The 15,210-nt window shown below is 35.8% G+C and overlaps 2 protein-coding genes across 2 annotated transcripts; both read right to left on the minus strand.

Annotated features, from left to right (window-relative positions):
* Positions 1-259: 259 nt before the first annotated feature.
* Positions 260-1,081, minus strand: LOC133739567 (flowering-promoting factor 1-like). The gene has a single exon (XM_062167348.1). The coding sequence runs from the start codon at positions 977-979 to the stop codon at positions 668-670; it is 312 nt and encodes a 103-aa protein (XP_062023332.1). The 5' UTR covers positions 980-1,081; the 3' UTR covers positions 260-667.
* Positions 1,082-9,242: 8,161 nt separating this feature from the next.
* Positions 9,243-9,907, minus strand: LOC133738021 (fasciclin-like arabinogalactan protein 14). Its single transcript, XM_062165462.1, has 2 exons — positions 9,650-9,907; positions 9,243-9,608 (listed from the first exon to the last, which is right to left on the minus strand). The coding sequence occupies exons 1-2, from the start codon at positions 9,905-9,907 to the stop codon at positions 9,243-9,245; spliced, it is 624 nt and encodes a 207-aa protein (XP_062021446.1).
* Between the last annotated feature and the right edge of the window lie 5,303 nt (positions 9,908-15,210).

The following is a 15,210-nucleotide window of genomic DNA, read 5'->3' on the forward strand; positions in this document are numbered from 1 at the left end:
ATTTAACAGTAAATCCTAATTAATTAGCAAATTTTATTTAATTTTGTTTTCAAATGACTGAGATTATGAAACAGGTATATTTCGTTCTCTTTCACAGATGGAATCATAACAGTAACAATCAAATCAGAGCATGTCCTGTATCGATCTATAAGCATGTGCTGTAGAAGTAGAAGTCAATTAGTCAATCTAATTACCAAACTGCCACTGTCTCTTAGTCTCTTACTCAATAGCAACACCTGGTTACCAACACGCAGATCCATACACAAAAACATATCTGCACTTTCGCTGACATGGCACAATGAGCAGGTATATAAACACAGAATTACAGACGATTGAGCTATTTGGTTCTTCAATATCGACATTCATTTATCATTGATAGAAAAGCTATATTTTACAGAAAGCAATACAAATTGTTGAACGGATCGAACACAACACACCATCTAGATCACGCTTTTTTATTAAAGTAAACCAGGAAGCCAATGCAAAGAGGAGATCAAATGAAACCTATAACTCTACGTATGTGTACCCATGAAACCCAGAAAAACCATATACCAAATTAAGACTAATTAATCCCAGAAAGAAACCGGAATTGATATATAAATGAGAGATGATAGAGATCGAGCTGAAGAGAGCAAATAAGATTCACTCACTCAATAGTAGTGATTGATCACATGTCTCTGACGTGGAAGAGATTGGGGTTTTTAATGACAATGTCGTACATGTAAACGGAGTTGAACTTGCTGAAGTCTCTGGGCAGAGAAATTAGGTCGATGGAAGAGTGCTTGTGGAATTGGTACAGGTCGGGGTCGCCGCCGTAGTACCTCTCCCACCCTAGCCCGGTGAGGATTCGCTCCAGCGCCGAATAGGAATTCACCACCTGGCCGCTGGGCAAGTGCACCAACGCCTTCCTCCTGGAGGAAGACGAATCATCCACCAGGCGCATCACACCATTCTGCTTGAAAACCCAAACTCCAGACATAATGAGAAATTTGACCTAATCGAACAATTGATCGATCTTTCGAAGAGAAAGAGGCAAAGAGCTCTGTGTGTGTTGTGTTTGTTGATGATGGCGAAAAATGAGAAGGGGGAGGGAGGTATTTATAGGTGCTGAAAGGAGCGTTGGGGACAAAAAAAAACAAGAGGAAAATACTCTCGGAGTTTGAGTGGAGTTAGACAAGTTCTGAAAACGACGGCGAGTGTGGGTGTGTTTGGCTTTTGAAGAGAATCAAGATATTGTGGGATCCAGTGTGGGGATGATGGTGTATGGTAATAGCCCTAAGGTCCCTCGCAGGAAACGATTTCTATCTCCGTGGGGTTAGGGTTTGAGGAGGAGAATCTTTGCTGTGTGCTTTTCGAAATCAATGGGGAGGGAATCTTTCATCTTTGTACACTTGGCGCACTGCTGGAACTGTTCATTAGTTATTTATCAAGAAAACGATCCAAGTCAATGAACCACAGAGATCACGAGATGTCCACGTGAAGGGAGTGGGAGATGGAAATCGATTTAGATATTTCGAGGTCGACTCCATCACTCTCCTCCTCCTCCTCAAGAAAAAGTTATTTTTTCAGTTTTTGTGTGCTCCTTCTAGTCTATTCTACTTGATGCTTCTATTCTACTAGTGCAATCTGGAAACCTTAATAAAGCTTTCACTTCACTTTACTCACGTTGTGTTGTCTCATTGATCCATTTGTTATGTTGCATAGTTGTGTGACGTTCTATGCTTTGATGAAGTTTTGTGTTACGTTAGACCAAAAGTTATGACGTTGGTTATTTAAGCAGTGATTATATTTATACCTATATTACCTTACTAGATTACATCATTATAATTTTGACCTAAGACCAAATGATGTGCATCAAATTTTCAAATCTGAATCAAATAATGTGTATACATGATTTACCCTAACACAATAGTTTGGATCGTGATTTCGCACCCTCAAATACTCCACTCACAATAGTTTGGAAATAATGAGCTAGAATAAATTGGATATTAATCATATTAAACAATTTTCACACACTTTTTCTTTTAAATTATGCAAATTCTTATTTCCATCGTTAGTAGCATTTCGCAATACAAAACATGCAAAATGTGAACACAAAAAGAAAGAAAAACAGTGCAAGTGGATACAGAAAATAACTTAATCTTATTACCTTGTGGGGGGCGGATCCGTGGCATCACAAATTATAATCAAAATTATACTTCAATTATCAACCATTAGATTAAAAGACTATCAATGGATGATATTAAATTTGAATTTTTCATTTTTCATTTTTTTTTCTCTCTCATTGAATTAATTTAATCCTAACTAAAACTCACTAATTAAAGAAAAATAAGGAAAGACAATCTTCAGAGGAATTCTTTCCTCTTCTTCAACGTTGTCTCTCTCCATGGTATAATCCAATTGAACAAAATACACCAATTATACTTGAATTACCAACTTTTTCACCCTGTAGCATTATGTGCACATATTGGTCGTATCATCATACTCAGGTCATGCAAAGTCAAAATCAATTGAAATTGCTCACCAAGTCATACAAAGTCATAGAGAGAGAGATAGAGAGGGGGAAAAAAAAAACCTAGTTCAAGCTAACAATTTCAAAAACACTTGATCTTCAACATCAAAAGTTAAATAGTGATGCAGCTCCAAAATCAATCACTAGACTCTCCAAGCAACTTTGGTCACTTCCAAAGATCTTAACCATCCCTACAAGAACATTAAACCGTGTTTGTCCTCAACAAAGTATACCATGTTGTCTCTAACACAATTCAAGTCTATAAAGTATACTTAATTGTTCTGCTAACATAACATTCACATGAATCTATTAATTCATGGATAGTTTTTTTTTTTTTGTCCTTTTTCAGTTTAAAGCATGTAACAATTAAGGAATCAAATCTTTCAATAGGAAAACAATTGAAAGATTTGATTCCTTAATTGTATTCCAAATCAGAATAGCAATTATTGATTTTTATTATGTCATAATAAATAGATTTGATTAATTAGTTAAAAAGAAAAAAAAATAATAATAATAGATAATAGATAATAATTTTTTCTTACGATTGATCTCAACCGTTAATTGTTATTAAGTTTAATGGATAGGATTTAAAGTATAATTTTAACTATAATTTGTGATGCCACGGATCCGCCCCCTACTGTGAGTAAAGTTATGACTTATATATTCAAGAACCTTAAATGTTTTTTTTTTTTTTTTCAATATTGGAATTTATAAGCCATTTTGAAATAGGGGAGATTTAACATCTATTTTGAAATCCTATATATATATATATATGCGCCTGTGTGTCTGGAAATAAATTTTCTTATGAGACTGTAGGTACCCTTGAATATCTCATGTCTTATGTGCTTTTATTCACTTTTAATTCCTGCAGTTTTTACCAATACATAAATCATCATCGTCTTCTCGCCATATAGTATGTACTTACTCCTTATAAAGGAACAAAATGATCTTAAAGGATAACAAGATTGACCATAAAAAGTGTACCATGTTGACTACACAATTAAACATTTTCCTTAACCTACTAAAAGTTCTAAATTTGGATCAAACGAGGTTGTAAGTTAAATCACTATAATGAACAGTAGAGTACCGAGTTCTTTTATGGTCCAGATTAGACAGTCATTGCACATAATCATTTCATGATCATTGGTCTTTCCACAAGTTCTCAACACCACTCAAATATAATCGATCAAAGTGTCACAATCAAATCAAACATAATTGAACCCTAATGTTACGTACTTTAATTGTCATCAAAAGGACCACCTCGTGACCAAGTTACACAATTCCACAATTTCTTTATTCAATATCATATTGGTTGTAATGTACCCTGTTGCTCACATGTGATCACACATGGGCTAGATGGTCCTCAATTTAGGTCAAGAGGGTTCTTTGAGCCTTGTCTTGTCAAATCCATGATTAGTGTTGTGCCTTAGGATATTTTGCAGTTGGAAAAAAACTACTTCCTGTTCACATGCTTAGTTGCTTACACATATGGGAGACATGAGGTGGGAAAGAGCACCATTTGTAACTATTATGTATAATGATTGTTAAGAAGAAAAAGGAAACCTTTGCAATGATTCATGAGTAGTCAATCTCCAATTTTCTTATCAATGAAGTAACTTGGACAAAGAATAGACTAGCATGTATGGTCTTTACCTCTTGTTTCCTAATTTTAGTTTTATTCTCTAACGAATTTGCTTTCATGCACGTGTGCGATAATTGATTAATCGAAGTTGATAAATGACACAAGCAATCTAGAACGGCTATATAACATCAGTTATCCATCAAATTTTTTTATCATTAATCATATTTGTTATGTACGTATCTCAATTAATATGTCCTAAAGAACATTGCTTTTAGCCCTTAAATTAACTATGATTAATTCAACCACATTTAAGAGTAGCAGTTCTTGTTTTCTTTTAAGTGTCAAAATGCAACCAACAAATTTATGATGGAGAAATTTCTCGAACTCAAAGAGACTCAAGTGGTTTTCTTTTCTTTGATGTTGGCTCTAGTGGTTAATTATCTTACGGGAATCTAGTAAAATTGTTAACCAAAAGAAGAAGAACGTACATTGGAGCACAAGTATACATGCAGTACAAGTATAAATGGAATAGTATCAAGTCTCTTCTTTTGTCGTATAACTTAGGTATGTTGGAATGCATTTTGTTTTTTTACAAGCTTAAATATAACAATTATCTTTTCATATCACATATGCTAGCTCGTAATGTTCTAGCTTAGCTAGATTGTTGAAAATGGAAAGGGAGAGAGACTGTAAAATATAAATTTCAATCCTAATCCCTAAACCCTTCGGGTCTATGCATGTCTCTATCCCTCCTTCGAAAAAAAAAAAAGTGTTGTTGATATGTATTGACGTATATATACTATTTGTAACCCCCAATCAACCACATATATATACATAAGTAATTTAACATTTAAGAAATAGTATGTTAAAAAACATATTTAAGATATCAAAATAATAATTACTAACTTTAAAGTGTAGATCGACTTTATGAAAAATATATAAATATTAAGCGAAAGATATGAACAAAATTAGACGGATATATAGGGAGGATTTTAGAAGGGAGAACAGACTTTTACATTCCAATGTAGTGGTCCTTAATTAACTATATGATAAGTTTGAAAGTTGATTCCACTGTTCTATATGTATGGATGGAGCTGGTCTCTAGTTTGTATGCCTTTAGCCATCCAATGCCTCGAGTAAAAGGTTACCTTTGCGATTTTGTGTTTCTCTTTATGCATGCCTCAATGGTCCTGGTGATAAGGACCCCTAGCTCCATCCTAATCCTAATTGTTTTGGGTACCATTTCTGAATTTTTTTTTCTGTTTTCGGCTATACAGATATTTCTTCTCTGGGTATTGATGGACAATGCGACATATAGTATGCCTGGCATTGTGGCTAGCTAGCTGTACTGCACCTGCCCCTTCTAAAATTTTGATGGAATATTGTTAATAATATAAGAATAACTACGTGAGGAATAGTTCTCTACTGCATGATCGACCTAGCTTTAATTAGCAATAACTTAGAAAAGATTTATTATGCATTTCTAGCTGTGGGTGTTCTTCACTGGCCCGAAACAGAATCAAAGTATTTTAAAGTTTTCTATACTCCATGGTGGATCAATGAGTTGGTGCTTGATATAAGTTGTATAAGTTTTGGTTTTCTGGCATGATGCTGAAAAGATTAGTCATATTAATCACATATCGGTAAGTAAACATTAGTCACACATCAGAAAGCCAACAGTCATGCGTTGGTCTCGAAGCAATCAAATCACACTCTAATGCGGAAGCTTTTACTCAGTTTTTTACTAATTTGCCTTCTGGGTAGCTTGAGAACAATATCAGTATGTTTGATACATGTGGGCGGAGCTAATTGGTGTTTCTGCCTTTAAGTCATATATTAAATAACAGTATATATGCGCATCACATACAACAATATTCACTACCATGTGGTGTATTCATTTTCCCAAAACATTCATGAGGACTTGTCAAATCGGCAGTTAATCCTTCATTCACATATTATCTCAAAAAATTAAGAACTTACATATTATCCCAGAGAGTTAAGATGATGATCAAGAAATTTGCGAACTTAGCTTAGAAATATATAATTTTTTTTAAGGTGGCTGTACTTTGTTGGAAACCTTCATTACAAAAAGTTGGCAATGAAGGAATATAAGAAGCAGTAAGCAAATCCAAAAGAAATTAGTAAGGAATATTAGAGGGCATTTATATGAAATTAACTCCTGCCCAAGGGAACATGGGCACCTTATGTCATTCATAAGTGATTTAAAACCGGAAAAGAGAATCATTGCCCTAGGTGTATATTAATGTGCTTATTTGGCACTAAGCAGCAAATTAATCAGATACCAATCATTAAACATTTTAAGCTTGTCAAATCATTTCGGTGTTTGGATCTTCGAGGACAACCCTAGCTCACCCTTCTTTTTGTTATTCTCTGAATTTTCCTTATGTATTTTCACTTTACTTTCCTTTTCCCTCCTTTGCATGCAAATTCAAAGGCTTTTCGTGGGGGGTAACCCCTTTTGATTCTTTATACACCACAAACTTTATGGACATGCTTAGCTTTTATATATCTCATTCTGGCGAGAAACGTACTGGGAATCAAGGGAAAAGTAGCCTCCACTTAGCATGTTTTATATATGCTCGATCGTCACTATCTATTAAACCCAAATGAATAGAAGACTGAGGAATCTACATTTGAAAAATGTGTAGATAGAAGCCGTTATCTTCCCGAAACATCTAGAGCCAATGGTTGCCACAACTAGTGACAACCATTTAAATCATGTAAAGCTTGTAGTTTAAGTAATAGAGAGTACTTGCTATTTGCCAATTTAAGACCTAAAATTTAGGCACTTAATTATGCCATGCGGACAGAATATGACGTTTTTGAAGCACACACATCATTTTTATGCATTTTTAAAAGACTAAACGAAAATTACAGTTCTAAAATCCGTTCTAAAAACTTGGAATCGGTAGGTAGGACCGTAGGATCGAGTTGCATAATATAGGGACTCTTTCTTTATTCGTCACTTCTTTGCGGGATTTGAACCCCACAATGACACATGATTTCATTCAAAAACAACAGAAAGTAATCTTTTAATGAAATAGTACTGATGGCGGCAGTATATATACTCGATCATTATGTGTTTTTATATGTTATAAAGCAAGAGTTAGGCATAAGTCGAATTAAGTGCTAATATACCTAGAGATAATCTAGCTAGCTTAGGAGTTAGGAATATTGCCCAAGTTATGAAACAGATAATCTAGTTTGCAAACTTCAAACAAATCTAGGACTCTATTCCTAGAAATTAGATGCTATATTCTCATTAGAAAGAGCAAATAGGATGCAGTCAGGTTATAATTAACTAGAAGCACAAATTCTTATGAATAACTATCATAATCAAATCTATAATTCATGCATCCCCTAAAAATATTCTATTATAAACTACCACCTTCGATCATAACTTTAGATCAGTCGTGTACTATACGTACGTATTAAAAAGACATGAATGAATACTTCACTATTTTTTTTTTTAATAATGATAATTCCATTAATAATAGCGCATGTCAAGAAGGTCATTACATACTTCACTATCATGAACCTTAATATGGAGAAAATGCTATTCATCCCAACTTTTTCTCAATTAAATTAAATGAAAGAAAACCTGATTTGCACACTTCACATCACTGTTTTAAATAGTTGAGTATGAATAATAAGTTAATTAAGCGAATGACATCATTTACGATTTTCTTAATGAAAAAATTCAACGTTAATTCATCTAAAAGTTAAAGTTCCTGTCAAATACCAACTCCTTACTCATTTTTCTTGCTTATCTCTAACGTTTCTTCTCTCACTAATTAAAGAAGCTCAAGTTAGCAATGCGTAGTAATTTGGTATCTTATCAGACAAAATCATTTTAAGCCCCTAAGATTTTTGTTCATAGAAATTTCTTATTATTCTAAATGCTATATTATCATTCTATTCCCGTTTGTTCAACCTCGATTTGAAATGACAGCTATTTCATCTCCAACCGGTTATGCTCCGTGATAGTAACCTTTCAATTTTTTCCACTGTAAACTACAGCTCTAGTGAATTGAAGGCTGCAAGTTAACCATCAGAAAGTAGTGTAACAATATAACACTAACAGTTTTAGCTAAAGAGTTGAGAGATTGTTGGAAAGAACATAGGTCTACAAGGAAAAATCTTCCAATAAAAATGGGCCAATATTTTTAAGTGTGCATACCCTAATAAGAACCCTTATATGTTGTGTTGAACTTCATTCATTTAGAACTATGAAAGAACTATCAGTTAATATATATCATCATGCATATACTATTTCAATTTGAAATTACTACTATTTCATCTCCAGCCGGTTATGCTCCGTGGTAGTAACCTTTCAATTTTTTCCACCGTAAACTATAGCTCTAGTGAATTGAAGGCTGCAAGTTAACCATCACAAAGTAGTGTAACAATATAAGAGTGTGTTAACATATGACATGCATACAATTGCCTTAAAGTGGTAAAATGAGTCCTCAAAATAGTAATATTAGTCCTCAAAGTGGTAACATGAGTCCTTAAAGTAGTAAAAAAAATTAGTTACCACATGAGTCCTCAAGTGAAAAAATGAGTCATTAAAGTGGTAAAATGAGTCATCAAAATCATAAAAATAGTTGATGTATGAGAAATATTAACATACCATAGCCTCACATTTTTCCTATAAGACTAACAGTTTGAGCTAAAGAGTTAAAAGATTGTTGGAAAGAACATAGGCCTACAAGGAAAAATCTTCCAATAAAAATGGGCCCATATTTTTAAGTGTGCATACCCTAATAAGAACCCTATAATTAATATCATCATGCATATGTTATCTGTCACATCAGTTAATAACAAAGTGTTGGAAACAATTGGTAAATGCGTGTGTGTGTGTGTGTATATATATATATATAATAAACACGTACACATAGAAGCCTTATTATTATTTTTTTTTTTTTTTATGAAAAGGGTTTGGAACCCAGCCTAGCTGGAAGGCTCAGCCTTTTCTTTCTTTCTTAATTTGAACTTTAATTTCATCTTTTCAAGAACAAATTAATTAATGTCTTACAGAACTAATTCAAATTAGAATACTTCTACCCTTGGAGGTAGTTCATTTTCAGTGCCTATTATTATTTTATCAGTTTTATCTCATGATCGTCAGAACAAAGCAACCAATACTGAAATAACCAACCCCATCGCAACAACCCCAACTCCCATCTCAGCAGCCGTGGCGCGTGCATCATTCTTGGAGGGCGCAGGTGCCGGAGTCGAAGATGGCGAATCTGCCGTCACCAGATCATCCTCATAACCTGGCTTGGGCGGAGTCGAATCTCTGGCTTTGGACGGACTCGGAGCCTCCGAGTCCGAGTCCGACGTGTCATCGGCGGGACTTTCAGCGGTGTCTTCGGAAGGACTCTCTGCCTCGTCTTCCGGACTGGTAGACTTGCCTTTCTTCGGTGCCGGAGCCTTCTCGGGCGCCGGAGATGCATTGATGTTGGGAACCCCAAATCCCCAATGATGGAGCTGACCTCAAGCACGGAAATGTTGTAGGGCTGAGCTGTCACCGACTTAACTAGCTTGGAGTTCATTTGTGCACCCTTGGATGCTGACCCGAAAATAATCTCACCGTCAACGACTTCGACCCGAACGAAGCCCTGTTGGTTTTGAGCCACGCCCGAACTCTGGAATAGAGACGTCAGCGTGGCGCTTCTATTGTTCTTGGCAAGCTTAGCCAACTTCTCCTTGTCGTAGTAGTCGAGGATGACGTGGCCGCTCATGACCGACTTGAGGGTGAAGCTGTCGTCGCTAGAGAGGCCACCCATTGCGTCGTTGGCCACAGCGAGGACGGTGATGGTGCTTCGCTTGTTGATCTGGTCGGCGAGTTTGGTCTCGGAGAGGTATTTGTTAAGGGTGCTGAAATCGGATTCTTTGTTAAGTAGCTTCGTGATGTTGAAAGCCAAACAAGAGCTTATGGACAACATGAAGACTGAAGAGAACGAAGAAGAACATCGAGGCTTTAGTTTTATTGGCCCCCATAGTTGTAAAGTTGCAGTATGAAATTTATTACTTATTCTTCTTTTAATTTTTTTGGTGTTTCCTTGTAGTAGTTTGTTTTGGTTTTGGGGATTTTGGGGGAGTTATATAGGGGACAACGTTGCATGCATGGAGATTACTTTATTTAGAGAGACAAAAAAAAATTGGATTGGTCCTTAAATTTTAACTAGAAGCTCTTAATTGGTTGTGACTAGAAACCTTGTTTTAACCAACAAACAAGAATTTAAAAAGGAGATAACAGTTATGGCTACAATCTTTTGTTTAAAAACTTGATTTGCATCAGTTTAAACTGAAACAGTTTTACAAAAGGAAAAAAGAAAAAAAGAAAAAAATTTCATTTTATCTTTCTTCTAGTAATAGTAAAAATGATTCAAAAGTTTTTTTTGATAAAAAAAAAAAGGTCAACTCTTTTATTGATCAGTAAAATTACACATAACGACCTACCCTAGCGGGACTGTTAAAAAAATCATCTGAGCAATTCAACTTTCCTAAAAACTAATGAAGCTCATTCAAAACTATTCTACACTACCCATGAATAACTCAATAGCACAGGGTGAATACTCTTAGCAACATCTCTCAAACTTGATTCGAGCTTGATGTCATCTCTAAGTGAAGAATAGCTCGACGCTCCAAAATCGCCTCCATAGAAGTTTCCATTAACTTTGTTGCCTCCTTCGATCACAACCTCTTCGGACCCACCTCATCCATCAAAAGTTTCTTAAGGAAATCTTTTCTTTTAGGTTTAGGGCCTCTTGCAGCTATTGTATGGTTATTCTTACCCCCCTTTGGCCACCCCTGCTCTTCTTAGTCGGTGAAATGTGCACCACCCCGGCCATTTGTGTTTGGAAGATCAAAACCTTCTTACATATCCAACGGTTTTGAAGCTTGAACCGCAACTATTTTTGGTCGCTTCCTTGATCTAACCAGCTCTAATTTAGCCTCATGTCGTACACCCAAAGTATGTGTGGTCTATAGCAGTAATGCCAAGCATTCAAAATAATTTGTTAAATTCAGGATTGGCTCAAAGTCAAAATCTAGTTGAAGGTCAAAATGTTGTATATGAAAATTTAGAGGCTAATGATCATGTTTATGAAATGGCTGAACTAGACTTAGGCAGAAGCAACCACAAGAAACCTCAACTGAACCTCAATCACAACCTGAACCTGAACCTCAACCCGAGCCACAACAAAATCAAGTTGTGGTACCTAGAAGATCACAGAGAGTAAGGAAACCAAGGTTTGGAGGGGAGGATGATATTTATGAAGTTTATTTAAAAGAAGTTGAGTCTGCATTGGCTGATGACAATGATCCCACTAGTTTTAAACAAGCAACTGGAAGTAAAGATTCTGATGCTCGGACTCAAGCTATGATTGCAGAGCTTGAATCAATGTACAAAAATGGTGTATGGGAGCTTGTGAAGCCAAAAGAAAATCACAAGCCTATTGGTTGTAAGTGGGTTTTTAAAACCAAAAGAGATGCCACTGGAAACATAGAGAGACATAAAGCTAGACTAGTTAATAAGGGTTTCACACAGAAGGAAGGGATAGACTTTACAGAAACTTTCTCACCTGTTTCAACCAAAGATTCATTCAGAATCATAATGGCTTTAGTGGCCCATTATGACATGGAATTACATCAAATGGATGTAAAAACATCCTTCCTGAATGGGGAGCTGGAGGAAGAAATCTTCATGGTACAACCTGAAGGTTTTATTGAAGCAAGAAAAGAAAATATGGTCTGTAAACTTAAGAAATCCATTTATGGACTCACACAAGCTAGTAGATAGTGGTATAAGAAATTTGACTCAGTGGTTTCATCTTTTGGATTTTCTGAAAATCTTGTGGATAAGTGTGTTTATCTTAAAGTAGTTGGAAATAATTTTATCTTTCTTATCCTGTATGTAGATGACATTCTTCTTGCTAGCAGTAATGTAAAATTGCTGAAAGATACTAAAGCTTTCTTGTCAAGTAATTTTGTCATGAAGGATCTGGGAGAAGTATCATATGTACTAGGAATTGAGATTAAGAGAGATAGGAAGCAGGGTTTGTTGGGGTTGTCTCAACAAAGTTATATTTCAAAAATTCTGAAAAGATTTGGAATGGAAACCTGTGCTAATGGTGAAGTTCCAATGTCTAAGGGAGATAAACTAACCAAAAATCAGTGTCCTAAAACTAATATTGAGAAAACTGAAATGGAGTCAATACCATATGCTAGGCTAGTAGGGAGTTTGATGTGTGCACAAGTCTGTACAAGGCCAGACTTGTCTTTTGCAGTTGGAATGCTGTCCAGGTTTCAGTCAAATCCTGGACATGAGCATTGGACAACTGGTAAGAAGGTTCTGAGGTACCTGCAAAGGACCAAAGACCATATGCTTGTGTATAAACGTGTGAAAAAGCTTGAATTAGTTGTCTTTATAGATTCAGATTTTGCTGGGAATTATCCTACTTCTATGAAGTCAACCTGTGGCTATGTTTATATGCTAGCAGGTGGTGCAGTAGCTTGGAAAACAATGAAGCAGTCATTAATAGCTACTTCCACCATGCAAGCAGAGGTGATAGCCATATATGAAGGAGTTTGTGAAGGTTTATGGATTAGAAATTTTATTTTGGAAACCAAAGTGTTGAGTGATCTTGTTACTAGAAGTTTGAAAGTGTTTTGTGATAATGAGGTTGCTGTGTTCTTCAGTAAGAATAGTAAGAGGTCAAACAACTCTAAGCACATAGATTTGAAATTCTATAGTATCAAGAAGAGAGTTAAAGATGGTGAAGTTGAGATTTCTGGTATCAAGACAGGTGACCAGCTTGCTGATCAATTTACAAAGGCATTGTCAGTAGCAGTTTTTAAGGAGCATTCCAGGAACATGGGAATTCTGTCGAGTTTTCAAGATGCTTAAGTCCAGTGGGAGCAAAATGTTTTGAGAAAATTGTTTTCTAGTTTAGTTTTATTTAGACTCAGTTCTTGATTTTCTCTTTTGAGTTATGTAACAGAAGTGCTTGTACTTCATGCTTTGATTTAATAAAATGAGGTATTTTCAGTTAATGTTTTGACAGCTTTATTTATTTTGGTAAATTTATGGTGGCTGTACTTTTAATCAGTTCAGTTCAAGTGGATTGTTATATATATGCATATATTCAGTAAGAAGCAAACATTGATCCACTGTGTGTAAAATTGTGTTTGCATTGTGGTTTTGATATTCAAAATGCTTAGGTTGAACTATTGTCAAATAACAACTGCATTTTGATATATAATGTTATTTGATTGCATCACATTAAGTTTGAATTCATGTGAAGTGCAGAAACTGTTGCTTTGTGGTCTAGAACAAGTATGCTCATTTGAACATGGCTATTTCTTGATCCTGCAATGGTTATGCATTTTGACATAATTGAATGGATTTAAGGTACACTTACATCTCAGTGCACACTTCAGCTATTTCTGGAAATTGTTTTGATTCAGTTTGTATAGACAATGATGGTCCAAGTGGGAGAATGTTAGAATAAAAGTGGACCTATCATCATCTATTATTCAGTTTACAAATTGGATTGGAACTTTGGTCATTAATAGGAGATGTATGTCTAGTACAATACCTAGAAACCTATTGAGACAATTATATCAGCTCATAGGTTAGGAATCCATTAGTTCAATTGCAATTGTAATCCGAATTAGTGTTGCATTAGGCTTCTTGTTATTGGTGACTTATTTTCTAAGAAACACTTTTATGGGAGGATTCTTAGGATCATTAACCAATATATATAGATGGTATTGGTCCCTGCTCTCTCTGTTACAAATCATTAAGTCGTGCCCCATAGTAAGGAGCTTGAATCCAGAGTTGAGGAGAAGATCAATCGTGCTTGTTGTCAAGGTCAATCCGTGCAGCTCCAATGGCTCCCAACACAGAAGAAGGTTAGCTTATAAAATCTTGTATTTTGGTTCATGTGGCATTGATTAATATTAAGTGTGTTTATGTTCTTGTGAATTGGTCATGGGTTTTGATTTGCTCATTCAGTTTAACATTGTCAATGCAGAATCCTTATCCACCACTAGCGAGGGTAGGGCCATCGCCGCCAGTTCTCAACTCAGAATAGCCTGTAGGTCATCATTTTCACTAGGGATGTATGAGACAGGGACGAAAACCCTAGCCTTCCTTGACCTTCTGCCATTACTACCAAACTAGGGTTAGAAACCCTAGCTTCCTTAATTAGCACCATCAGATTGAGACTGAGGTATCTGATCCACCCTAGCCTGCAATCCAGCACTACCAATTCCTTGCGCTGGAAACCCACACTGGGTGCCCCAACCGCCCCTCCGCCGCCGCCTTTGACTTCGCAACTGTTGAACAAGAAACTGAGTGCACCCCTCCGGCCCATGCATGAACCACCCACAAGCACGACAGAGACCCTTCATTTTCTTATACTATAGCTCGACCCCTGTAAAAAAATATAAATATAGTCATATTCCCCTTATAGAAAAGAGGAATCATGACCAAAAAAAAAAAAATCCTAATTTTTAGGTGCGCCGAAAACAACCAAGCCCACCCCCATTCCAACACAACCCAGTTGAAACCCTAGCCCAATAAAGCAAAGAATTCACAGAACTTGCAGAAAACTCCAGCCAGCTGCCGCCACCACAGTAAATAAAGTGTCATAAAATATAGATATTTTTTTTTAAGCCCTATCATAAATTATAGATTGAATAACATTTCTTATAGATATAATGTAATTAGATAACATTGGTATGTTATTGCATACCAGGAGAATGATCTAAATCCCTTGTTGTCGTTACATAGTGAAATATTGTAGTTTTGTACCAATTAATTCACTCAAAATTTGTCTTGATCCGATTCATCTGTATATGGTATGTTAACATTTCTCATACATCAACTATTTTTACCACTTTAAGGACTCATGTTACCACTTTGAGGACTAATATTACTATTTTGAGAACTCATATGGTAAACTATAGGGGTGGGCGTCCGGACCCGAAAGACCGAGGACCCGACCCGAACCGAGGAAAAAAGACCGAATCGGTTCGGTTTTAGAATAGAAATTTTCAGTTCGGTCTAAAGCCCGACCCG

Source organism: Rosa rugosa, chromosome 3 (genome assembly GCF_958449725.1).
Source record: "Rosa rugosa chromosome 3, drRosRugo1.1, whole genome shotgun sequence".
Lineage (NCBI taxonomy): Eukaryota > Viridiplantae > Streptophyta > Magnoliopsida > Rosales > Rosaceae > Rosa > Rosa rugosa.